Source organism: Penicillium samsonianum (assembly GCF_028829775.1).
Source record: "Penicillium samsonianum strain IBT 33392 chromosome Unknown utg000003l_segment0_segment0, whole genome shotgun sequence".
Lineage (NCBI taxonomy): Eukaryota > Fungi > Ascomycota > Eurotiomycetes > Eurotiales > Aspergillaceae > Penicillium > Penicillium samsonianum.
Genome location: NW_026643261.1, coordinates 2,608,666 through 2,634,002, shown reverse-complemented (window position 1 = coordinate 2,634,002; position 25,337 = coordinate 2,608,666). Strand labels below are relative to the sequence as shown.

At 48.3% G+C, this 25,337-nt stretch overlaps 8 protein-coding genes across 8 annotated transcripts; 3 read left to right on the top strand and 5 right to left on the bottom strand.

Annotated features, from left to right (window-relative positions):
- Positions 1-289: 289 nt before the first annotated feature.
- On the top strand, positions 290-1,037 carry N7471_004584 (60S ribosomal protein eL34; the record flags this gene model as incomplete). Its single annotated transcript, XM_057277303.1, has 4 exons — positions 290-313; positions 375-388; positions 513-636; positions 849-1,037. 4 exons carry the CDS (start codon positions 290-292, stop codon positions 1,035-1,037), a joined length of 351 nt encoding a protein of 116 aa, XP_057136913.1.
- A 3,920-nt stretch (positions 1,038-4,957) lies between these two features.
- On the bottom strand, positions 4,958-5,419 carry N7471_004583 (uncharacterized protein; the record flags this gene model as incomplete). The annotated part of the gene is made up of 1 exon (XM_057277302.1): positions 4,958-5,419. The coding sequence occupies one exon, from the start codon at positions 5,417-5,419 to the stop codon at positions 4,958-4,960; it is 462 nt and encodes a 153-aa protein (XP_057136912.1).
- Positions 5,420-6,992: 1,573 nt separating this feature from the next.
- On the bottom strand, positions 6,993-7,358 carry N7471_004582 (uncharacterized protein; the record flags this gene model as incomplete). Its single annotated transcript, XM_057277301.1, has 1 exon — positions 6,993-7,358. The coding sequence occupies one exon, from the start codon at positions 7,356-7,358 to the stop codon at positions 6,993-6,995; it is 366 nt and encodes a 121-aa protein (XP_057136911.1).
- A 2,172-nt stretch (positions 7,359-9,530) lies between these two features.
- Positions 9,531-10,944, bottom strand: N7471_004581 (uncharacterized protein; the record flags this gene model as incomplete). Its single annotated transcript, XM_057277300.1, has 2 exons — positions 9,531-10,079; positions 10,138-10,944. The coding sequence occupies 2 exons, from the start codon at positions 10,942-10,944 to the stop codon at positions 9,531-9,533; spliced, it is 1,356 nt and encodes a 451-aa protein (XP_057136910.1).
- A 730-nt stretch (positions 10,945-11,674) lies between these two features.
- On the bottom strand, positions 11,675-14,116 carry N7471_004580 (splicing factor cactin). Its single transcript, XM_057277299.1, has 5 exons — positions 13,520-14,116; positions 12,994-13,458; positions 12,308-12,937; positions 12,214-12,246; positions 11,675-12,160 (listed from the first exon to the last, which is right to left on the bottom strand). Exons 1-5 carry the CDS (start codon positions 14,036-14,038, stop codon positions 12,143-12,145), a joined length of 1,665 nt encoding a protein of 554 aa, XP_057136909.1. The 5' UTR covers positions 14,039-14,116; the 3' UTR covers positions 11,675-12,142.
- Positions 14,117-14,252: 136 nt separating this feature from the next.
- Positions 14,253-16,112, top strand: N7471_004579 (uncharacterized protein; the record flags this gene model as incomplete). The annotated part of the gene is made up of 2 exons (XM_057277298.1): positions 14,253-15,161; positions 15,222-16,112. 2 exons carry the CDS (start codon positions 14,253-14,255, stop codon positions 16,110-16,112), a joined length of 1,800 nt encoding a protein of 599 aa, XP_057136908.1.
- A 305-nt stretch (positions 16,113-16,417) lies between these two features.
- Positions 16,418-20,531, bottom strand: N7471_004578 (WD repeat protein; the record flags this gene model as incomplete). The annotated part of the gene is made up of 2 exons (XM_057277297.1): positions 16,418-20,156; positions 20,347-20,531. 2 exons carry the CDS (start codon positions 20,529-20,531, stop codon positions 16,418-16,420), a joined length of 3,924 nt encoding a protein of 1,307 aa, XP_057136907.1.
- A 1,622-nt stretch (positions 20,532-22,153) lies between these two features.
- Positions 22,154-25,053, top strand: hmt1 (putative vacuolar ABC heavy metal transporter (Hmt1); the record flags this gene model as incomplete). The annotated part of the gene is made up of 3 exons (XM_057277296.1): positions 22,154-22,498; positions 22,555-23,720; positions 23,784-25,053. 3 exons carry the CDS (start codon positions 22,154-22,156, stop codon positions 25,051-25,053), a joined length of 2,781 nt encoding a protein of 926 aa, XP_057136906.1.
- Between the last annotated feature and the right edge of the window lie 284 nt (positions 25,054-25,337).

The following is a 25,337-nucleotide window of genomic DNA, read 5'->3' as shown; positions in this document are numbered from 1 at the left end:
AGAAAAGAGCTGGGTGATAGGGAGATGGAAGATTAAGATGCAAACGCGACAAAGATAGAGATCCACGATCCCCTACGCGATGTGACTATCTCTGCTCCTGTCTCCGTCGAACTTTGAGAAGTGGCGGCTCCGACTTGCACTATTCCGAATTGGGACTAGCGCAACCTCGCCAAATCTGCGCTAGCGTCGGCTGAAGCAGAAACCCACACAAACCCATCTCGACATATTTCACTCTGCTTCACGACAACTCCGACAACTGCCGCCCTTGACCAGTTCAAGTACAGTCAAGATGACCAACAACAGACTGCAATACGTGAGTTCTATGAGAAAATTCCGACTGGAAAATTATTGATCTGACTCTTCTCGATTTCCAGCGCCGCCGGAACCCGTACGTTTCAAAATTCCCTTAAAGGCCACTCCCTCGCACCACCGTGATCTATACGACGATTCGAGTAGCGGGATGGCTATCACCTTTTCGAACGAGTTGTTGACGAATTTTTTGCTTTCAATAGGTACAACACGCGGTCCAACAAGGTTCGCATCATCAAGACCCCCGGCGGCGAGCTCCGTTACCTTCACTTGAAGAAGAAGGGCACTGCTCCCAAGTGCGGTGACTGCGGCATCAAGCTCCCCGGTGTGAGTACTCCCCAGGCGTCCCTGATGCATTTTTGAACGGTTGTGTGGGATGTGTGCGATTGCGTGTGGGCCAACCGAACGACTTGAAAAAAACTCTGTCTCGATGGACGGGTGTGCGAACGAATGGCCAACCGAAACGCTACAATCTCCATACGACCGTCTCGCTGAATCTTTGGAGTCGGATCGACTAACTTTTTTTTTTTTTTTCACAGATCCCTGCCCTCCGTCCCCGCGAGTACTCTCAGATCTCGCGCCCCAAGAAGAATGTCAGCCGTGCCTACGGTGGCTCTCGCTGCGCTGGCTGTGTCAAGGACCGCATTGTGCGTGCCTTCCTGATTGAGGAGCAGAAGATCGTCAAGAAGGTCCTCAAGGAGTCCCAGCAGAAGGCCGCCAAGCGCTAAGCGTGCTTTTTGTCGGTGTTGTCCTTTTACGGTGGAGCGAACGTTATGGGAAAAACGGCTGGGAATGGTTCTCTTAAAATATTAAAGATGAACAGGAACAGCTAGCACGCGAGTCCAAAAAAGGCTCGTGGCTAAGCAAATGAATCAATTTCATTTACCTTCATGAGAGATTCCCTGACATGTCGAATCAAGTTGTCTGAAATTATCTCCATGGTGCCTTGAATCTGCTTCCTGGATGGAAGTTTCGTACATATCGTGTCTATTCCGGCCAGCAATCGTGGCACCCGATATCTAGCTGTGATGACCCATTTGGGTAAGTCTATGATGGGGTTGTGCAATATCTTTCAGGCCAACAACATCTCTTGTTGATCTGCATCAGGTATAGACGCCCTCAAGGCTCAGACAAAACGTAGTTGTCGCTGGTTAAAACAATGGCGTTCTCTATGTTGGCCACCGTAGCCGAGTGTAATTCGCCTAGTCTCCAGGGCTGAAGTATACTGAGGTGTCGATCTCATTTATAGCTGCGCTAGTACCCTTCATTGCATGTGCATTCTACGCGGGATTTGGACCCCACATGGTCTCTTCAATTGATCTAGGCCTTGTTTTTACGGATGTGAATAAAAGAAGTGGCCAAGTCAGGTCAACTCACAACTCAGTACTCCGTATAGCCCCCCTAGGTGGACATTTCCCTGCAATTGAAATATTAGCTGCGGGTCTGTGTGGTGCCTGATAGCTCAGGCTTTCTCACAGCCCTTGTTGCATCAATGTAGGGGTCTATATATCGTGAACATGTAGAGCATAGCTAACTACCCATTTAACAGAAGTCCAACTATCTTTTTTCTCTCAATCAAGGACTGTTATAAAAAAATTCAAGGGTTTGGTCCATTCCGTCTTTTGCTAATAAAATAGTATTTCTATCTCAACGCTGTCTGCAGCATAAAGAGAAGAACATGCACCATTCTTGCTATCTATCTTACATGCTTCTTTGGTTTTTCAACTCACCTTGGAAGCTCAAGAATCAGAGATTCGGTGGTCACTATACCGAAAGTTCATAGCCAAGCTTTAAGGCAATGGATAGTCCGCCACCAAAGTAGTAAAGACACGGAATCACAGAGTCCCAATAGTCCCAATAGTTCTCGCAACAAGGACTAAAATTCGAAATACCAAGTTCCAAGGTCGCAAATCACTTCTATTATACCGATCTTCCAATGTCAACATAAATAGATAGAGGACATTATCTATGCCATAAGCAACTCTATAGTGTAGGCTGTAAATTCAATGCTTATTCTATGAATTGGTCGAGATCTAGTTAGTAAAGCAGTGGTCTTCTTCGCTAAGCAACAGCTCCTCGTAACCTCGGAAGCATAGCTGAAAAATGTGTCTTTACTGTTGATTACTACTATAGACGTCCATAAAAAGTTGTGTTATGTCATTGTGGGGGCTCCTTTGTCCGCGGAGTTTGGCTCTTCAGCAGATTGAGACCCTGACCAGTCATGCGTTAGGTTTAGGGTTAACTAACACCGCTTGTTGGCAAGGCTCTCAGGCCCTTTACTGTAGAATACCTCATCTAGTTCGAGGAACTATTGCCCAAACGTGTTGTCTGCAAAATAATCACTCCAATCCACACGTAACGTTAGCCGGATCTGAATATATCTACGGGGCACGGGAATTTCAAACAAAATAAATGGTTCTTGTTACACTCGATCGGAAATCAATAGAATAAAAGAATTATAATACTATACTCCGTATAGTGGCATAATTATTCTTGATTGCCGATATCTTGAACTGCTCTTTCAGGCAGGAGCTTCATCCTGCACGCTTTGTGCCTTGACCTCCTCGAAGCTGCAGATGAGATTGGTTGAAGATACACTGAATTCATGACTAACTTGTGGTATGTAAGTACATGTACTACATGGGAAGGATTTCAACTTAACTTTAAGGTTCAAACAAAAGTAAAATATAGCATGATCCTGGGACGATCTTGTAATTACTATCAGTCAACATACAACATGAGCTAACATGTGACAGAACAATAAATCGTCTCCCTAAAGGAGATCTAGTACCACCCAGTCTACACTAGCTCAATATATAGCGAAAGAAGCCCCTAAATTTGTGCCAATGAAGATCAATCCCTCTACTTCCATTGTTTTACTAAGTACGTAACGCATATGTAAAGTACGTGGCCGCTGCGATTCATTCAACTCCCGGTGCTTCGAAGCAGCCAATATAATGAGTGGCCGGCCCGGATGCGAATGTCCTTTTACTGTGAAAAAGCAAACAGGTGAGGAATTTTGGCCGCCTCCATGATGGGAAACTGGACCCGAGGATAAGGATGACAACAGACAATGGACCGACCCAAGAAGCGGTCAAGCAATTGTTCTGTGTCGCATTGCTCCCTGAAGCTATCCACGACGAGGGTTAGCGCTTATGAAAGAAAGCTCGAGCGTATGCAGAATTGACAGCTGTCGAACCGGGCCGTTCCATCCCACAAACGCCCAACGGGCGAGATTCGTGTGGTTTCTATCAAAGGAACAGAAAGTCAGAATACAAAGAAAAAAGACTAATAAGACTATGTTGTATATCGAATGCAACAGCTCTCTCAAAGGCTTTAAACATAACCGATACTGTAAAGAGAAAATCCCCGGTGCGTACCGGGATATGTATGCAAATCCCGGATTCCAGCAGACTAGGCAACCTATAGGCTACTAAGTACATACATATATCAAGTGACATTCCCGTACCCGCATCAATTGATGTTATGCAGATCCAAAAAAAAGAAGAGATCTACAGAGTATGTACTCCGTACCCCTTTCTCCTGTTCCCAATTGGCCTTTCCGACATAGTCGATAGATCAAAACCGCTCTAGGATGAACCCGGGTTGGGCTTGATTTGATACATACAACGTGATCCTTTCGGGTCCGGGTTGAACAGTGGGGCTGTGCCTGACGGTGCTCGGTCTTGCAATTGAGACTATTGATACTGGCTGCCTTTACCCTGCATGGAAGACCTCTCCACAAAGATCAGTGTGAAGATATTTTCTGACGACATGCATTACAGGAATATACGTGATATATGGATATATACGTCAAAAAGAAAAACAAAACAAAGCGAAACAAGGAAAGAGAAAGAAGACCAGGGTACGGAGTATATTGTACAGTGGGATGAGGATACAGGTTCCGAGGGACATTGCCACCTTCACAGTGGGTGTGGCTCCTCTCACTGGCTGATTGGGTTTATTGCTAGTCTAGTAAGATTCACCGTAAGAGCTAGGCTCCCTTCAACAAAGGAAGCTAGCAATGCCACTATACTATTTGGCAACAGTGTGGGACGCACATCCGTCAGTTGGACGGACATCTCCACCCACCTTCAATATGTACTGGCTAATAACGAATAGCCACTCAAAGCTGGGTCACTAATCGAGCTGCAGACTGTCACGAGAGGATCTCATATGCTGTTTGGTTTAGGGAAGGGCCCAAGCGGGCAGTAAAAAAAAGGGCTGAGGACATTAGTGTACAAAGTACATACTAACTAGGCAGCTGTTTGTAACCCCGTGTAAGCCCCAGCCCCTGAGGCAGTTAGGGTTAGATTAATAATAATATCGAAACCCGCCCCAGAGCACCTAGACCCCTTGGTTCCAATCTCCAATTTAAGAAGAATACGAAAATAATACCCAACATAATATAAATAGGGTATTGTTAATTACACCCCCCTTTGGATAATCTCACCCCCCCTGCCTGAAATTTTAGGTGCACAGTTTTACCGCCTTCCCGATCGGGTGCGACACTGAATACTGCCATCCATTTCTGCCACTACGGACTTTTCTGCCATATATTCTGCCACCACCATATAATTCTGGTTTACATAGTAAAAAACCCTGCATTTTAATGAGAAAAAATCGTACATTCTGCCTGATTCCTGCCTTAAAAATCTACATATTGATCATCCTGCTTCTTAGGCACCCTCACGTCCCCTTCCACGTCCTTGGCTACTGGCAGGTTCACCACTGCTAGGTTCACCACTGCTTGTTCCACGTCCACGTCCCCTTCCACGTCCCCTTCCACGTCCTCGGCCACGTCCACGTCCACGTCCACGTCCACGTCCACGTTCCTACGATAGTACGTGCTCGAATGCTGATGGTTCTCGCCGGGTGGATCGATCCTAAGTGAGGGAATCCGGCGAAGAGAGGATATCCTAGATGCTCTGCTGGGTGGCTTGCTGAGTGGTTGACTGGCTAATGAAGTTTCTCGCTCCTCGTGGACGCCCTCGTCGTCGAACCTGTAGAGGATCTTGGAGTAGAAGGAGAGGATTGATTGGTGGAGCAGACACACTATATAAATGCCAATGCTGGTGGAATAGCTCGGGGTCAAGGCTCTTGTTCTCATCTTCATACTCCTTAATAATGTGAATATATGGGATGCCAGATATGTTCTTCGAATTGCAAGTGTATAATAGTGGAATTAGAGCTTTATCTTCCTATCCTTCTGGAAGATATCTGTCGTAAATGTCCTTCGTATACTAAATTGCCTTTATTAAGATCCGCTTAGCTAGAGAGTTGTATAGGTTCTGAGAGTTGGTTGGCCTTCTGATCTTCTCATTCTCGATTTGAGTAGTGATCTTATTGAATTGTAGATTAATAACGCGATGGAAATTCTAGAGAACAACGAGGAGATCATTTCTTACAACCTATAGATCCTACTTAAGCAGCCAGTGTCCTCCCTCTATACGAGAAGTCGCAATCTTAAGGAGATGGAGATATTGAGCGGTATAGCAATGAAGAAAACGCTCTGGGCAGTCATCAAGCCACTCTTTTTGAATGTAGTCAATTAACGGCTGGAAGATTGGATCGTTATACTTCTCTTTGAAGATTTCCCACTGCTGGTTCATAACCTTAGAGGAAGTAGCGTACACAATTCGGTTCCAGCGCTTTAGCATTTTCTCCTAGCCTTTGTCAACCTTCTGGGTGAGCTCCCTCTCTCGCTGGGCCTTTATTTGACGCTATATACTTGGCTGGGTGCTGCTTGGCTGGGTGCTACTTAGCTAGGTGCTGCTTGGCTAGGTGCTACTTGGCTGGGTGCTACTTGGCTGGGTGCTGCTTGGCTAGGTGCTGCTTGGCTGGGTGGTGTTCGACTAGGTGGTGTTCGACTGGGTGGTGTTCGACTAGGTGCTTAACTCGCTCCGTGCTTTTGCGATCTGATCCCGAAGAATTGGCCGGGCCTTTTTCAAGATATTCATATTGATATGCCAGATGCAAATCATGCTCTTTATTAGAGGAAAGACAGCTTCAATTGCATTTATCAGCGCTTCTTCTTTATCTATAAGAATTGTATAGGGGGGATTGAGACCTAGGGAGTTGTATACTTCGGCGAGGCAGTTGAGGATAACTTCGTACGAGTCCTAGTGCTCGTCCTTCATAAATGCAAAGCCAAGATGGAAAGTAGCTCCGGTGGCAGTAAAGCCAACGATGTCAAGTAATAGTAGCCCGTACCGGTTTATCTTATACGTACAATCTATAGAAATGACCTAGGGGTTGGATTTCAGCATAGCAACACCAGATTTATGCATACAAAACAAAGTAGTAATATGGTTGTCATCATCCACTTCGTACCGGAAGATCTAGTCGCCGTTTTTCGGGAGCTCTATTAACAACGCTTGTAGGGGGGTACGACCGGCTAGGAACTCTATATGGACCTACCGCCGGAAGTTGTAGATATCCCGAGGGATAATACATGAATCTGGGTTTTCGTTGCGAATGCTAGTGAGAATTTGGCGAGTGGGAAGGCCTTGTTCTAGCTACTTCTGGATATCCGCCTTGATAGATAAAAGTTTATTGCTTCGTTGAACGGCGTGAGTTGATATAGGGGAAGGTCGATGGTTATATAATACATTTTCGACCGTAAGAAACTAGGCACTCGTTGTCTGGTTTAGTCGAAGCGATATACCGAAGGGACACTCATTTTATAGTGTGGTAGTCTGTCGTTTCCGCTCTAGGCCGTCGTTAGGCCGATCTCTTAGTACGAGACCTCGGTCGCAGCGGAGGCGTACAGTCTTTTTCACGCCCTTTTTAGTGAATTTGGTCCGAATTAATGAAACCGCATACCCATGTGTACGGCCGAGATCATTGATAGCGGCGAGACCTTCCTCTAGCGTACTATACTCTGAACCAATAGGGGGGAGAGGTATAGTATAAAGCACGGGGGACTCGGTGCTTAGCATGGCGGGAGAGAAAGACTCGGTGCTTGGCACGGCCGGTGGAGACTCGGGGACGATCTCCGGATCGGAATCTGGATCTGATTCCAGATATACAAGGCCTAGGGAGGCCATATTGACGGTTTTGGCGATAAAATCGATGAAATTGAGGCAGAAAGTGATGAAAAAATGGGTTTGAAGAAGGTAGGTTAATGTATATAAACCAGAATTGGAGTATCAATTTCTTTGATCCTATCTACATATATGTACGGGGTGTTATGTGACAAAAGTGACTTAATTTTGTTAGTGGTTTATATACAAATTGTAGGTATCTGCCGTCTTGCTAGTATTATATGGGTTGTTTGACACGAAGGCGGTGTACAAAATTGGAAGGCGGTGAGGAAGGCGGTCTATGAAGCCTGGATTTTCAGGCAGGGGGGGGTGAGATTATCCAAAGGGGGGTGTAGTTAACAATACCCTATAAATAAATCACAGTCGGCACGGCCCGTAGGGGAGCTCCGAAACTCAACTTTAGATACTGGCATATTCAGCCGCGTTGTGAACGGCATTGCAGCTGCCACCTGTATAACGGGGCACAGGTACATACTATCTAATGTGAGTGTCTTCTTACTTATAATACAAAAGCTACTACGCTGCACGCTCCACGGATGCAAGCTGCTCATACCTTAGTGGTATCTTTCCAAGTAAGTACCTGCATACCCCATAGTTAGATAGGGAACAGTATAACACCTGCAAATATGTAAAACAGTGATAAATCCATAAAATATCCGGGAAACATAGTAGGCCACGTTGCTAATGTCGCTCCTTTCACTGGTGTCATTGCCGATCTCCCTATCGCACGAGCCTCTCATAGCTATGACACTGCACTATGAAACCTAATTAGTGCGTGAATAAGTGTCCTCGCGAGGAACAAATTTTGTGACTTAGAGTTGGGAAATCGATAACCCAAGATAGTATGTTATTATGCCCTAATTATAACATATACCATATCTCCAATTGAACTCCTATATCTTGTCTATGATCTCTTCAGTGTTAATTTACTTTGGAATACACCCTGGTAAAAAAACAAGGTCAGTGCCCTACCCACGATCTGTTAGCTGAAAACGAGGGTATCAGATTCCGTCCTCCTGGGACACCGACAAAAGGGGAAGTGGAGAATGACAGGGAGGAAAGATGATCATGGGAAAGGCAACATGCAGCTGCCGATGCTGCCGATGCTGCCAAGGATGCCTGCGTTACTCCAGCACCCTGGCCAACTGCATAAGTAAGTAGAATGATATAGCGGGGTGTTGGTGGGGTTGCCCAGCATGGCTAATTAAGGACAGAACCCGGGTGTCAAAAGAGACTAAAGACGACTAGCGAAAAGAAGGCGGCAAATGCGCTCTGTTGTACTCCGTAAATAGTAAAGTCCATTGTAATATTCCCAGGTTCAATCTATGGAAGCGTGCAGGTGGTCGCTGAACAATCTTTCTTTTTATTATGGTTGGAGGCTATTCCTGTCACTTGAGACACCGCTGTGCAAGCATATGAAGCATTGTCAGCAGCACAGCATGTGGTCCATGCTACGGACAAGAACAATGACAATGCATTGACACGGAGCAGTCAATGTTTATCCGGTACAGAAACCCAGGGGCCAAGTAGTAGAATTGTGAATTTCCATTTCTTGGCATTCTTCATGCCCAAACTTACCAACGATGTACATTTGTAATGAACTAGAGACATGTGGGACTCGAGAGAAGCGAGGCCACACGAGATACGTACATGCCTAAGCCCAAGCGCCTCATTGAAGATCCAATGACGAACATGACAGAGAACGAGGGTTGATACCTGCCTTTGTGATAGATCTCGATTAGATCCTGCGGATTCAAAGCTCACAAACATCACTACTAACTTATGGTACACTTGAAAAGAAAATATGCGTTGCTCATGCCAGAATGACTGAAAATCAGAGAAGAAATAGGAAAAAAAAGCAAAGTAGATAACGAGAACAAGAGAAAAAAAAGTAGATAGATCTCCTTTGCCATGAGGCTCACTCTGTGGAACGCCCGCCAAATACATTCTGAAATCAAATAGCAAATAAATAGGCACTTCACATAACGCCATGCCTCTAGTGTGCTCAATGGCCAACATGGTCTCCACCAATGCCCTGAAAATTCGAAAAAAAGGGTGTGAAAAGAACGAAACCTGAAAAAAAGCAGCATGCACGTCGGGGTTTCCGGGCTTTTTCATCGGTGAATCTTGTTCCATCCCCTCCACCACACCTCCCCCTTCCCTTTTTTTTCTGGCTTAAATTTCTTTTTTCAAATCCCATGCTAATGATCGACCGGGACCCTCGAGTGGGTCGTGGACCCTATTGGAGCCCGACTCGGGAGCATACCAATCATGGTTATGGCCCACGTCAAATGCCGGTCCTGGTTCCGCGGTGTCAATGAAGAGGGTATTGCTGTCTGGTATCATGGGGGTGCATCCGACAACAGGTCCCATGGGGTGCTGCATGTATCTTTGCATCGCTGGAAGGCTCGTGGGACCGTATTCATGTCCCAGACTAGGGTTCATGCTTATTATTTGCTGCGGATGATATGCTTCGGCGCGCTCGCTCTGGGGACTGTTTGTGCTGCGTGATTTGACAACTTTTGTGGCGTGGACCCCCTTAGACTCCGACGGCTGACGTGTGGCCCCACGATGGCCTGAGTTCATTCCTTTCTTTTGGTGTTGGAGCTTGCGGTAGCGGGTAGTTGATTGGATGCCACCGCTGTGGATGGCTTCCGGCGTCAGCCTCCAGAAGTTCACTGCTCTTTTGCCTGGTCCAACTTCTTCCTTCACTGCTTCGAATCCCTAGACTTAAGGTTAGTATTGATATCAAATATAGCAGTCGTTGTATCAAACATATTACAACGAGGAACCAAAAGAATGAGTTATGAGAAGTGAGAGTTACCGCGTTCATCGAGAGATTATGGCGAATACTGTTCTGCCACCCCTTCGCGTTCGGGTCCCCTCCCTTGTCTGTATTCGCTTCGAACCAAGAGTAAATGCTTTGGAGCTGAAGCTTGTTTCCCGGGGCCTCCTTCAAGGCCTGGTAGATGAGAACAGAATAGGGAGGGTGGCCGGGACGCTCCTCTTTATTATCACCAGTGCTTGAACGTGGAGATAGACGGTCTGCCGTATGAGCTGTCATTGCTGGACTCGAAGCAGCGAGTGACTGCGGAGAGTGATAGGAGGAGACTTCAGAAAGTGGCGACGGCGGGAAGTCTGGAGGAGGCTGAAGAGGTTCTAACTGAGGATAGTTGTATGGCTGGGGTTTGAAGACATGGGAAGGTTGCAAAAGTGGCCAATCTGAGTGGCTCTCTCCAGCCTGAGGGTTTAACAAATCCAAGGATGTGCCAGCCATGGTGGGGGTGACATGCGAGCGGTACGAATCAAGATACCCGTTTGAATCCCCGATGAGCTCCTGAGACAACGGACCCAAGCCGTAGGGCTCGCCATCAGCAACATGAGGAAAGCTCAAACTTTGATAATGGTGAGGCATGGGAGCTAGCTGAGATCTCCATCTTGCCCAGTCAGGTACACTGAATTGATTCATCGTGAAATTACCAGTGCCCTGAGATGGCGCTTCTGGTTGTGACAGGGGATCAGGCTTGGAATCCTCTTGGTCTGAAATCTGCGCTCTGTCGAAATGACGTGAAGGGAATGAGAAATCCATGTTTGGGCAAGGCAACGTCCGGCTGTGGGAGTGACTTGATGGGTTTGATAATAGAAGAGTAGAAAAGGAAAAAGAAAGATGAGCAAGAGGACATGAGAAGGCAAACGTAAACCTAGGAAGAGGAAGAGGGAGAGAGAGAGGAAGAGAGAGATGGAATAAGAATAAGAATAAGAATAAGAATTGGAAGGGGAAAACAAGAGACAAGAGTGCAGCCTCAAAGAATATGTATGTTCAACCTTAAGAGGATTTGGAGCTGTATAATTCCAAGATCCCATGCCAACACATCATATCCTTTCTTCTGCAAATAACTTCATAGATGCATTTGAGTCCAAGCAAAAGCCGGTCTGGAGCTAAGGGAATTAATTTTTTTCTTGTATTATAGAAAGATCTACTCCGTATTTCGAAAAACGCCTTAGACGTCCAAGTCGTGCAACGGAGATTCATAGTACAGACAATGACCAATGACCGGGAAGTCAAAGTGGCTGAATCTGGTCCTACATGCTACATGCTACATGCTACATGCTACATGCGACTAGAACGAATGGGTCAGGCCTCCTAGAGCCAGAAGAGGAAGGTCAAATGCTCAAATGGTCAAATGGGAACCTGCAGGGCAGAAGTCGCCATTCACCTACACCGGCTTCATTCCGGGCCTTCTGGAAGTTAACTGCAAACTGGTGCTGTATTCTACTTTTTGTCTAGTCCAATGGTTTCTTTTTTCATAGCCTGCATCCAACCACCTGGAAGTCAGGAATACATCCTGCTCCTGCAGGCCGGGATAGTGTCACCCAAAGGACACCGCCAACGTCCCCCATGTTGCAAGTACCCTGGTGACTGAAAAAGAAAAGAAAAAGAGACATATAGTGTTGATACGCTAGTCGTGGTCAAGGCGAATGAAGAGGTTTCGGATTCTTCCTAAAAGACGATCATAGTGCTTGGGGAAAAAAAGGTGACAGGGTCGTCAAATTTAGGAAGTGGTTGTTGAATCAAGCATCTGATATCTCCAGAGGTCAAGTCTGGCTTATTCTGCGAAAACCTTGGGGGAAATGTTTCCAGTCCAATCAATCCAGGTCTGATCTGATTCACTGGGTATCAAGTCACTGGAAAATACACCCCCGAACATCTCCCTGCATACATCATCGTAACCCACTTTTTCCATCCCGATATGACATCCACGTGGAAATCGTTGGTTGCGCATGTGTTACTTCCGGTAATAGATCTGAGACAAGAGGTTAGTATTATCTTCGTAAAACCAAAAAAAAACAGACTTACCCTTTTGAACTGGAAATGAAGTTGAAGGATTCCCTGAAAGGAAAGGATTACGTCAGTTGAGAAACAGGGGGGACCATTTGGTAGTACGACATACCTTGTCAAATGTACTCTTGAAACCCCTCTCTCGTTTGGCACTATAATCCCATTCTTTGTCGACAATTCGAAAGGCAAGATCTTCGTACGGAGGTCCTGCCATGAACCGAATGAGACAGGTGTCTTCCTCGCCGGCTTCGGCCGATGACTCGCCACGCTTCCGACCGTTCTCACGCTCAATTCGATAAGTTGGGGCTTTGGTCTTGTCAATCAAGTCGGGGTAGAAGATGTTGAATTTGTAACCTTGTACAACCTTGGGTGGCGGGTTGTCATGGTCGTAATGGGTTTGATTGTATTTGTTCCACTCGTAACCCATTTGGACTCGGTTGAAGTACCGCGGCTTTCGAGGCCGGTGCTTACCAGCCCATTGGGGTTGTGAGCTCGTGCTCACGGCCTCTTCGCCCGTAAATATTTCCTCATTCTCGCTGACACCCTTGGCGAGCTCCCTTTCATATAGCGCTTTGGTCGCTTGCGAGAAGTCCTCGTTCGGGATGGACGAGAACCGCGTGGATACAGAGGCCGCGGGGGCGTTGGTAGATGTCGGATTCGACACTACTATTGATGACTTCTCTGCAGCTCGGTGACGTAGTGGGACAAAGCCCATGCGGATAATTTTCTGGCGCTCACGGGCCTGTGCGGTTGATTAGCATGTGGATTGGGATAAATGAGGGGAAGCCCAAAACCTACCACTTGGTTAAGGAATGCGGACTCGTCCATGATTTCCAAGCCTTTGTCCTCCGGGCGAATCTGGAGCATTGGATCTGGATCCAGGCCTTCAAACTCAGCAGGATTTGTTGTATCACCCGCAATGACAACCGGGGCAAGAGGCGCTAGTTTTTCGCGAATTGATTCGGCTTCCTGTCTTTGCTGCCTCCTCAGGTCGCGAACACGCTCATCGATAATAGCCTGATAAACATTTTTCAGACTCGCCCTGGCCTTCCACACAGTCAGACTGCGCAGCAACTCTTCCCAGTAATCTGTATCGATCGGCTCGTTCGAGTTCAACTTGCGTTTCACTTGTACTTCGAGGTTTTGAAGCTGCTCGTAGGACTTTGGGCTTAGTAGTTTGTTGATGTCGGCAGCCACAGAATTCAATGCGCGACCTTCGGGTGTAACGGTCTTTTGACGATCTCGGCAGATGACTTTCATAGTCTGTAGGGTGGACGGTGGTCAACAGAGGTGTTCAGTAGATAGCAGAGTGGGTAAACATTACCTGCCAGAATTCACGATTCTTCGCATTTGTCTCAAGGATAACAAATGTATCAATATCCTTCTCCAAGTCCTGTAGTTGGGTCTGCGATAGTCCCTCAAACACACCGTCCGGGTCCACGACATCCAGATCGGAGTCTGCTATCTCGTCATCCAAGGGATCACGCGTAGGATCGATGATGCGGAGAGTAACAGTCAGCCAGTCGATAGGCTTTGCGCGCCCTTCCTTGACTCGAATCTCTGCCTTCTTTTTGGCCTGCTTCAGAACGAACAAATCCTCCTGCGCGACCCACTCGCGCTCTTGCTGGTCTTCCTGGATCAAGTTGAGCCGGACTTGATCGCGCATGTTGCGAGGCTGCTGCGAAGGGCCCGATCTCTCATTGTTCCATCTGCGATCCGAGTCTTGTCGGTCGCGCCATTCTCCGTCCTCCCGACGGGGATGTTTCTGGGGCTGATGCCACGAGGACGGCGATCGCGACCTGCTGCGCTTTGAGTCTGATCGGTCTGGAAATCGCGCAGACATCGTAAAAACCGTAAGGATATAACGAGGAGTAAGGGTTAAAGCGTAAGCGACCCGAACGTATGTAATTTGGATGTCGAAGGCGAAGTTAGAAGTTCGGGAGATCAGCGGGAAAGTCAAGCGGGCGGCAAACCTTCCCTTATGGCCCAGGCAGCTATATGAGACAACTTTTGGAACTTCACAACTTCGCGTTGTAAATCCACGAGTCACTCAAGCCATGCCTTCGAGATGGCAGCGTCTTCACTCGTCCCAGCAGGGATTACCTCCTTTGCTCTTCCAGTATACCTGGACCCGACAAGGCTATGAGATCCATATAACAGACCTCACCTATATTTGGTTAGAGCGGCTGCCCCATAAAGCTATCAGCAAGAGAGCAGAGGAAGATGCCACAACAATCGATCCTGGAGAGGACCCAGAACAGCTCAATGTGCTCCTGGAGAAAATTGGAGAGGCTTTACACAAGGGCAATGAAAGCGCAATCCTAAGCAGTGGAACGCAAACCGACTCCCTTGAAATCATGATAACAACCAAGCTTCCTTCCCCGTTGAAGCCTCTTAAGTGGTCATTAAAGTTATCAAAGGAACCTCTGTCTTCTTTGACCACTAATCTATTACTTCCGCTGCTGAGAGAGGAAGCGGAGTGGGAGTCCCGCCAACGTTTGCTCTTGAACCAAATCAAACAGAAAGACTACGTACTTGGCAAGTTGTTTGACAAGATGGAAACACTCGGTGTTGACCTAGGGTCTGTGTTCCCTAGCGCCGCAGGATCGCGCACGTCTCGCAAGGCTATTACGCGGTCCGAGGCTGCTAAATTTGTCAAGGGTATTGCGCCGTTCGAGGAACAGACCTGGCTTGCTGAGACAGGAGTATCGCATGGGGCGGGATTAGCCACCAATTTACTCCAGGAGATCTCGGAATCCGGTGATTCTCATGATTTAGATACCTTCACCCAACCACAGGGCGAATGGTGGCATCAACTTGCGAGGCGCTCTGACACTAGCGCCAGAGAAGCCTCGCCCATTGGAGAGCAAATCCCCAACGACGAAGAGGGAAAAAAGCCGGTTGAAACCAAGCACATCGACGCAGGAGGGGACTCAACGGAAAGCAGCGATGTCGATGAGTTTCAGGTATGCTACAACTTATTCCTAATCACAAATAACAAGTATAGCTTAACCCCGTTCATCTAGCGACAAGAAACCCCTCCCAGACTAAAGTCCCAACATGGCAAAGGCAAAACATCACCACCCAAGCAAAAACCCAGAAAGAAAAGCCCTGTTCTGCCGGTATTGCCTTCAGAGGAAGACGAAGCCACTGCATCAGACTCCGATTCTGAACCTGAACCAGCACCGCGTCAAATACGTATTCCCAGCGTTTCAAGGTCGCCAGAGCCTGCCGCACCGCAGCCAAAAGCTCGAGAAGCACCGAAAGTAACAAAGGGTGGACTGGGTAAAATTGGCGGCAAGAACAAGAAAGATACAGAGCGCCGGCCCTCGCCATCTCCCTCCCCAGCCCCTTCTCCAGCGCAAGCCCGAGAGGCACCGAAAAGGCTAAAGGGCGGATTGGGCATGATAGGCGGCAAGAAAAAGCAAGTAAAAGAGCCATCGCCATCGCCTTCGCCAGCCCCTTCCCCACCAGCACAAGCCCGCGATACCCCAGAATCCCAGGAGCCTTCAAAATCACCAGAAGAGGAAGAAAAGATTAACAAGGATCCTCCTCTTCCCATATCGTCGACACCGGCACCAGCAGCAGTCAAAGCTAAACGATCCGGGAAACTTGGCATGATAGGCGGCAAAGCTAAGGCCAAAGCCTCCGAGTCAGCTCGAGACAAGTCTCCACTACCTACATCTGACACGGTGGTCATGTCACCCGAGAAAGCTACACCTGCTAAAGCGAAGACTGACCGACAAGTTCCTGAAAAGGAGGAGTCTGCATTGCCCACACCAGCAGCGGAAAAAGTCCCTTCCGTTCCACCTGCAGAACCGGAGACTGAAGACCAGCGGGCTGACCGGAAGCGCGAGGAACTGAAGAGGTCGCTCGAAGCTAAGGGCAAAGTTCCTGCAAAGAAGCGGAGATTCTAGACGAGGGGGAAGAGTGGGGATTGTATGTTTTAAGAATGTGCTCAAATGCTTTTCCAAGCGATCCGGCGGAAATTACCATGCGCGTGCATACAACACATTCTATCTACATGTAGTATGTGACTGGGAAGAAATGCATTTGAGGGCTATACACCATACGCATGTGCTTAAATTCGTGGAATGATTCATTGAAAATATCGCGATTGGGGAATCAAATAAAAGGAGAAGACAAGAAAGTGAAGTGAAGACGTAAAAGTAAAAACCCGCGCTAATAATAGTACACATCAAGTGTTACGCAAGACTCAAGCTCAGTCTTTCGAAGGAGGCCCTGTGCGAGCCGAGGCAACACTTTCCTTCTCTTGCTCATTCGGGGTAACAAGCCGCACCCTCTTAGGCGACATGGCGCCGGGCGAAACCGGCGCCGGAGAAGAAGTATTGCTTGTCGAAGTGATCGGGCCAGCACCACTGCCACCGGTGGCAGCTGCAACTCCGGCAACGCCCAGCATGCCGCGGACTTTTTCGACGGCCTTACTTTCACCCTTAGTCCAGGGATCACGCTTGACGAGTCCAACACCGGCGGAGCGACTAGCAGAGTCGCGACGCTTGGATTCCACCTGCAGGGCTTGGCGGTTTAGTTCGCGACGTGGGCCAGGCCCACAGTCATGCGAGCAGCCGGCTGTGGCACATCCACCTTCGCTGGTTGGGATGTCGACGAGCCAGGTTGTGATGCAGGCTAGATGGCCGCCGTGGCCGCAGCCTTGGCACCAGGTCCAGAGGGCGGAGCCTTTGGGCCGAGGTACAGTAAAGGGCTCGAGAATCTCGATCTCCGACGCTGGAACGGGTTCAGTAGGAACTGAGGATTGTGTCGAATGATTTGAAGTGGTTTCGGAGTCTGGGTCGGGACTCGTGAGGGTAGATGAAGTGATTGGTGGAGTTTGCTTCTCTGAAACCCATTCTGGGGGTGGATCAAGGCTCATGCAGATAGAGCATGGTGCTTGGGGTGTGCTGCAGCGATAGCAGCGGCTGTTATCTTGAGTCGGATTTTCAAAGGGCCGTTGACACGTGTAGCAGTAGACGTTGATGAATGAATCTGTCTGAGCGTACTCATAGACGGCAGGATATGTTGATACACAAAATAACCGGAGCTCTGCTGCCTCGAGGTCCATTGAGTGCCGAATCAGGTGCTCATTGTAAGTTTTGAAGACCGTTTCGCATTCTTCATATGGAAGAATTTGTTCGCAGTCCCGGAAAAGAACGTGCAGCTTCTGGAGAAGATGGGCCGCAGCCTGGATATCGACTAAGCTACTGCTGCTGTGGTAATATCGGACGGATTCTTTGAGAATCGCTTCAATACCCCACGGTTTCAAGTCTGTTCCATCTGGCGTGAGTGGGATCTCGACTCGCGAGATACCGCCCATTGTTGAATAAGGCATGGTGCCGAGATAGGACGAATCATCTGGTGGGAAGGGTTGCTGTTGTCTTTCAAGAGGGGTTGACTCTGTGATCAAAGGGGGAGGGCTCGACGGGCGCTCCAAATGAAGTCGATCAGTCTCTGAGACGACCTGGTCAAAGTGCTCATCCTCGGATTCCTCGCGTGTAGAGGCTAGAATCGATCCTCTTCTCAGCGCTGCGGCAGATTGCCCAGCATCCAGAGATTTAGATGCCTCGAGTTGTCCAGTAGATGAGTACGACGCACCAATAGACTTGGAGGGGTGCGAACTGTCGGTGGATGTAGAGAACATGGGAAAACTCTCCGAAGAATCATGTCGACTATAGCGGTCGGTACGAGGAGGCCGATTAGATTCCATTGGCGATTCAAGAGTCAAGGGTTTCTTGGGGAATTGCTTGTAGTCACGAATGGCTGCACGTTTATCCTCCAGCTTTTGGTCATAGTCATCCTCGGAATTCTCCCGAGGGAAGTCTGGGTGACCACGACGGCGCCAATCTGCTTTGCCGGCAATTGCCCGAGGCGCAGACCGTTGCTCTATGTCCAAGTCTTCCTGTGTAGGGTCCCATAGATATTTTGATGAATGAGCATCATCAGTTGATGATTGTCGTCCACGTGGCAAGGGTATACGCTCTGACAACCCCCAGCCATTATGATCACTCAAGACTGATGGCGGGAGAGGGTCAAGGTCGATCGCCCCATCGCTCAACGAAGGGATTTGGGAATCAGTGCTCGACCACGAGTCTTTCGGGGAATCGGGCAATGGTCGCGCAAGAGGGGTGGTCATATTCGACGAGCTCTCAGCCTCGGGGACCGCATCCATGACCCCTTTGAACAACCGACTTTTAACTCTGTCTTGTCGACCATCATCGGGTCGTGGCCTGTCTATCAAGCCTCCATCCTTGGATGGCCTGTCTTTCAGACCACCTTTTGTTGGATGGTCTCTAGCTCTACGTTGGAGTTCTTGAAGAATAGCGAATTTGACAATTCTCCAAGTCTGAGCCAATTTGGCCAGGGATACCTCATCTGCGCATTCAGCGTTATGGTCCAATGACTCAATCAAAGAATTCAGAACGTCGGTCTGCGTTCTATGTTCACTGTGCTCATCCATCAACGGTGTATAGTGGCTTGCCAAATACCGAAAGACGGCTGAGTCGTTTGTGGCACCCGGAATACTTGTAATGATCCCCACCTGGCTAGGCATTGGGGTTGCGAGTTTAGCTAATGCTTGTTCTAGAGGGAGCACGGGTGTGAAATCCACTGCTCCGGGTGGAGTACTGCCCAAGGACTTGGATGGTCGAATCGTGGCCGATTTAGTGTGCCGATTCCGAAGGGAAGTGGCCAAAATGGCTTCATCAAAGATGTCATCTGCGGGGCTTTGACTTAGTGATCTTTCGCCAGTGCTGTCCTCATCTTCTTCGGGCCGTAGAAATTCAGCGGCATTGACTCCCAGAGGACGTCGCCTGGGCCGTTGTTGACTGAACGCAACAAACTCGCCATTGGGACTCCAGGCTACGGAGCACATCGGTCGGCGGTTGACCACAGTTGGCGCATACCGAACATCGGTCTGGGTAAAGGCCCCGGCCTCGCCGACCGTCCACAAAAGATCCTTAGAGCGCCAGAGCAGATCCGATGCGGGTGCGTCGTACCGATCAAACTCGCGGAATGGAACGTGCGGGCGACGGAGATCCCAAAGGTGAACGCGTGGGTCTTCTTTGTCGTAGGACGTGACAACTTGAGACGATTGCCATTCTCCCGAGGCAGGAGACTCACCAACCCAAGAAGGAGGCCTCCATCGCACATTTGTGACCGCCTGGGGTGTTCGGAACTGGAATGCAGGTTTCTGCCGTCGCTCTGCAGATGAAGAAAAGTCCCAGACCTTTACCTGGCGATCCGTGCCACCACTGACAATATGCTTTCCGTCTGGGTGCCAGTCGACTGCGAAGCATGGGCGATCATGAGCGGCGATTCGCATCAGTGGGGCGTTGACCTTTCGATAATCCCACATCTGGATTGCGCCGCTGTCTGAAGCAGTTGCAAATATGACTCCATCGTTAGGAGACCACCGGACGTCTCTGATTGCATCGCTGTTACCCTGGTACGAATGTTTGCTACCGCACGTGGAAGTTCCCCGATTTGCAGAGGCGGATCGCAGATCCCACATCCGAATTGTGCCATCTTGACTGCCAGACAGGAGCCAAGAAGGAAGATGAGGGTTAAAGGCAAGTCTGTGCACCTGGCGGTTGTGACCATGGAAACGACATAATTGGAGGCCGGGCCGCTGTAGGTCGTAAACCACAATCCGACCATTCGCGACTGCAGTTGCGATTATCCGGTCATAGTTGCCATGTGACCACTTTACGTCCTTCACATTCAATTGGTCCTTGTGTGGCATCGAAACGCCCGCATCGTGGTGGGTAGATGCATAGCTAATGACTGCATTGCGAATATTGAATTCCTCTGACGAGCGGTCTGGCGAGACCTGGATGGTTTTGAGAATCTCCTTGCCTGCGATAACCGCATGTGTCCGTTCAGGCGAGATGTCCAAAGCCGTGATTGCGATGCCTGTTTTGTGGGTCACAGTCTGCGGTTCTCCTGGACTTTACGGAATAATATGATTAGAAAACTGAAGATTCCATTGGCTCAAATGCAATTCCCCGATCACACTAGCTCCGATGACCAAATGGTGGGGGTGGTCACTGCATCCGTAAAAACAAAGAGGGAAGCATGGGGGGAGTAAACCAGGGAAGTAGGGGTATCAGAGCGGTGTGAGAAAGCTGCAACACTTACAGTGATTTGGATCTGATCGACCGGGGACCATCCGCACGACTGCTTTGGGGACTAGGTGGTCTCGAGCCCGAGAAGAACGGTTGGGCGAATCTAGCAAGGGCATTGGCGGCGCGATTTGAGTACTTCTGTGGCGGAGGGGGAGGAGGAGGAGGGACCGGAATTCGCGAACCTGAGAGGTCCGACATCGTTTACAGCCAGGTCTCCATTCTGGCACACGACCACCGAATTGGAGGGAGAAAGATGCGGAGAGTTGGAGATCGCCGAAATGCAAGCGGTGTGGGAAAGATCCCTGAGGCACCGATCCTTGCCTTACTGTTATCTGACAAGATTGAACAACATTGTGCATATAATATAACATTATTAGGTTGTTATGCCTCACATATAGGGCACCAGTCAGGTAGTTATACTCCGTACTTTTCTCATAATCTATGTATTTCTCAACCCTTTACCTGTTGAAAGCCATCGGGCCTGAACACTTGTCAGGAGCGGTCTAGAACGACAACACATGAGAGAGATCAGATTGGAATGTGATCTTACGATGTATTTTCTCCGAGGTGAACGTGTCCAAAGACCAAATTAATACCTACAACATATGTAGTACTTTGTACTAACTATAAAACAACCTTGGGAAGAATGCGATTCTGATTTGTCTTACCTCAACCGGGGCTTCGGGACCTGGAACACGAAACACATTGGGGAAGATATCCATGGATATTCATAGATCTTCATATGACATATTTACCAATATACGTACATCACGAGTACTATGGTTAGTGGCCAATCCATTGGACTGCGCCCCTTGGTCACGAAAAGTGACTAAATCAGACACTAAAAGGAGGCAAATATATGAGACATTCAGCTAATCACATACATCAACGGGTACAGACAACCAATCCAAGCTGAAGGTCACACACACATCACGGAGAAAAAGATGAAAAATTTAGATTTTATTACCATAATGACTGGGTTCAGATGATCTTGTTTATAAATAATATGCTTTTCATTTTGATTTTATTTTATCCTTGGCATCTTTGGTGAAGTCATTATATGGATTGTTCTCGATCTATCGATCGACGATCCTTTTTCTACCCCCCTGTATTGTTTTGCTCTAAGACGATTTGAACTTGGACCATTGGGCACACAAGGCTTGCTCTAGATTTAATTAATTTATATCAGGGCTCCAAATATTCGAGACAAACAAACTAAAAGAGACCTTGGAAATCGACGATACAGATATAAAAGAGACCTCGGAAGCTTCTTAAGTGTGAGTTATACCAGTGCCCCATTTTTTTTTTTTTTTTAGCTGCAGCAAACCTGCAATCCACACCGTCATTCCAGACATTTCATGTTTATATATTCCTTATATCTCCCTTTCTTTGCCTCTTTTATTTTATACTTCTGGTTGGCTTAAAAAGTTCCAACCTTTTCCTTCTGAGTCAAAACCTTAAGAAGGCGAAAAAGAGAAAAAGAGTAGGGGAAAAAAACAATAAGAGAAAATAATAAGGAAAGAATAACAAGTATTCTGTATATTTGTACGGAGTATATTTTTTTCTATTCTTTTATGTTTGCTTCTTTAAAATCTTCATAATTTACTTCTTTCTAAAATTTCCACGTGGGAAAACCTGCTGAGGTTGTTCTCCGCCATCCAACCTTGGAAGTTCTCCCATTCCTCGTGTCGATCTTTCGCCATACCCGTCGTCCAGTCCTTTCCGATCCGAACCCGGCTCCCTTTCTTACCTTTCTTTCGAGGGAGGACTCTGTCATGGACTTTGTTTGAAACACTCATTTCTGGGATATTCAGTGGGCAATGGATCCCCATGCAGCCCTTGAGCTGCTGGAATACTTGCGCACCTCTTACCCAATCTTCCTTCTTATCCTCTTTGTCGTCGCCTTCGTGGCTAATACTACCATCGCTGCGAAGAAAGCCAGCAAGCATGAATCTCAATACTTCGGCCCTGGAGGGCGTCCACTCCCTCAACGAACTCGAAGTGTGCCCGCCTACAAATCCCAGGAGTTCTCGCGGAACGTCAAACGAGTTTTCAATTTGCTCTCTGTGGCTATTCTCTTGACCTTCCTTGCGGATGCAATTATCTATATCATACATGTGATGGTGGCCAGGTCAGAGAACTGGTGGCGAGGACAGTCCTTTGTGGTACGTTCTATTTGGATGGTTTGATGTTTCTTGACGGCCGTTGACACTTTGCACAGATTTACGTCGTCGGCTCGTTCTTCGTCTACTCAGTGCTGCTTATGGCAATGCTAGACACATCGCCCTCGCCTACTCTCGCCCAGTTTGTCTGTTGGTCGATCGCCATCCCTATCGAATTGGTTATTGTTAGCACCTCCCTCTCAATCTACACCTCGGTTCACCATGAGCCAATTGTTGGAGACCCAGAAGGGGGGCGGGTCCGCAGAAGCATTACATTCTGGGAGTCCCTCGAAGTGGGATCGAACAGTGTACGCATCCTTATTTTGTTCGCACTGGTTCTTCTTTACGCCTGTCAATCGTTCAGCATGAAGAGCCACGGAAAGGCAAGCGAACGGGCGAATGCGGATGGAGTTACGGAAGCCACGGGACTTTTGGATTCCGGTGGCGCAGAAAACGGCAATGGGAATGGAAATGGGAACGGAACTGCCAATGGTCATTCATATGGCTCGACGAACGGAGCTCCTCACCCCGAAACTTCCAAACCTACCGATCCATGGGTGCGTCCGACGACTATTCCTTCCACTAGTTGGTGGGAGTACCTGAGCGGGTACTCGCTATTTTTCCCATACCTGTGGCCGTCCAAATCTCGCCGCCTGCAACTGATTGTCACCTTTTGTTTTGGACTTGTCATATTCCAGCGAGTCGTTAACGTCTTGGTACCCCACCAAATCGGACTCATTACAGGATCTCTTACCAAGGGTGATGAGGGTGAGGACTTCCAAGTGCCATGGCTTCAAATTTGCCTGTATGTGCTGTACCGATGGTTGCAGGGCAGCCAGGGCTTACTCAGCTCTCTGCGCTCTAGCCTCTGGATTCCCGTGAGCCAGTATTCTTACATGGAGCTCTCCACCGCTGCGTTTGAACACGTCCATAGTCTCAGCTTAGACTTCCATCTGGGAAAAAAGACCGGAGAAGTCTTGTCCGCCCTGAGCAAGGGCAGTTCGATTAATACTTTCCTTGAACAGGTCACCTTTCAGGTGGTGCCAATGCTCGCCGATCTTGTGATTGCGGTTGGGTACTTCATGGTCACATTCGATGTATACTATGCTCTAGTTGTCGGGATTTCCACGTTTGGTTATCTCTATGTCACTATTCGCATGGCCCAGTGGAGAGCAGAGATCAGAAGACAGATGGTCAATGCCTCGCGACAAGAAGATGCAGTCAAGTAAGTCAGAACGAGGATATTTATTATACGGATATATGTGGGACTAACCTATACTCGTTCTAGGAATGACTCCATGGTCTCATATGAGACAGTGAAATACTTTAACGCCGAACAGTACGAATTCAACCGGTACCGGGGCGCCGTGGGTGACTTCCAGAAGGCCGAATACCACGTGCTGTTCTCTCTAACACTGCTGAACACCTGTCAAAACACTGTGTTTATGATGGGCTTATTGGTAATGTGCTTCATTTGTGCATACCAGGTTGCTACTGGTCAGCGCCCTGTGGGCAAGTTCGTGTCTCTGCTGGCCTATATGGTCCAACTCCAGGGCCCGCTCAATTTCTTTGGCACGTTTTATCGATCTATCCAATCTGCATTAATCAATGCCGAACGCCTGCTAGAATTGTTCCGTGAGCAGCCAACTGTGGTCGATAGCCCCCGTGCCACCCCGTTGACCATGTGCAATGGTGACATCAAGTTCGAAGATGTTGAGTTTGCTTACGATGCGCGCAAGCCCGCGTTGAACGGCCTTACCTTCCACTGCCAGCCGGGAACCACCACCGCCTTAGTTGGTGAGTCTGGCGGAGGTAAGTCCACCGTCTTCCGCCTCTTGTTCAGATTCTACAACTCCGGGAATGGACGTATCTGTATCGACGGGCATGATGTACAGGATGTCACGATCGATTCAGTCCGCCAGCACATTGGTGTGGTGCCTCAGGATACTGTACTTTTCAACGAGACTTTGATGTACAACTTGAAGTACGCCAACCAGGACGCTTCCGATGAAGATGTCTTCGAGGCTTGCCGTGCTGCCAGCATTCACGACAAGATTCTTGCTTTCCCCGACGGCTACAACACCAAGGTTGGAGAACGTGGCCTACGGCTTAGTGGTGGCGAGAAGCAACGTGTGGCCATCGCTCGCACCATCATTAAGAACCCGCGCATCATTCTCTTAGATGAGGCAACCGCAGCTCTAGACACAGATACCGAGGAGCATATCCAGAGGGCGCTCTCTACTCTTTCACAGGGTCGCACCATGCTGGTAATCGCTCATCGTCTTAGCACTATCACTACCGCAGACCGCATCTTGGTCTTGTCAGAAGGTCAAGTGGCTGAAAGCGGCACCCATGAAGAGCTTTTGGCTATGAAGGGTCGATACGCCAGCATGTGGCGTAAGCAGATCCGCGCCCAAAAGGCTATGGCAGAAGCTCAGGTTCTAGCCGAGCGAATCCGCACTGCAACCACAAGCGATGACAGCTCTAGTCAATCGGATGAAGACCGCAACGTTGTTCGGTCGACGAAACAACTAAATCAGCAAGGCCCAAACCGCTAAAATAGGGACAGGGATTGACTTGTTTAATCTTCAACATGTGCATACGTTTTTCCATGTCTTTTACAAGAAAGTACCCAGAGGCAGTAATGATCGGAGGCAGCATGAGATCAAGTTTGATGTCTCATCTCGAGGGATGGCACACACACTCTTTTTTTTGACTTATTTGTCATTTTTCGGTTCGTTCGTTCTCCCAGGTATCGTTTCTTTCCATTACTCTTTTTTTTTTTATTGTTGGCGTTTTGGGTTTACGACGCGTACGATGTTATCGTCTCTCCTCTTGTTCT

Coding starts and splice junctions, on each gene's coding strand:
- N7471_004580 (XM_057277299.1), bottom strand. CDS start 14,038: ATGTCTGCGCGATTTCCAGACCGATCAGACTCAAAGCGCAGCAGGTCG. Junction 12,938..12,993: donor CCGCATTCCTTAACCAAGTG/GTAGGTTTTGGG, acceptor TCAACCGCACAG/GCCCGTGAGCGCCAGAAAAT. Junction 12,247..12,307: donor TCAAGAGTACATTTGACAAG/GTATGTCGTACT, acceptor CTTTCCTTTCAG/GGAATCCTTCAACTTCATTT.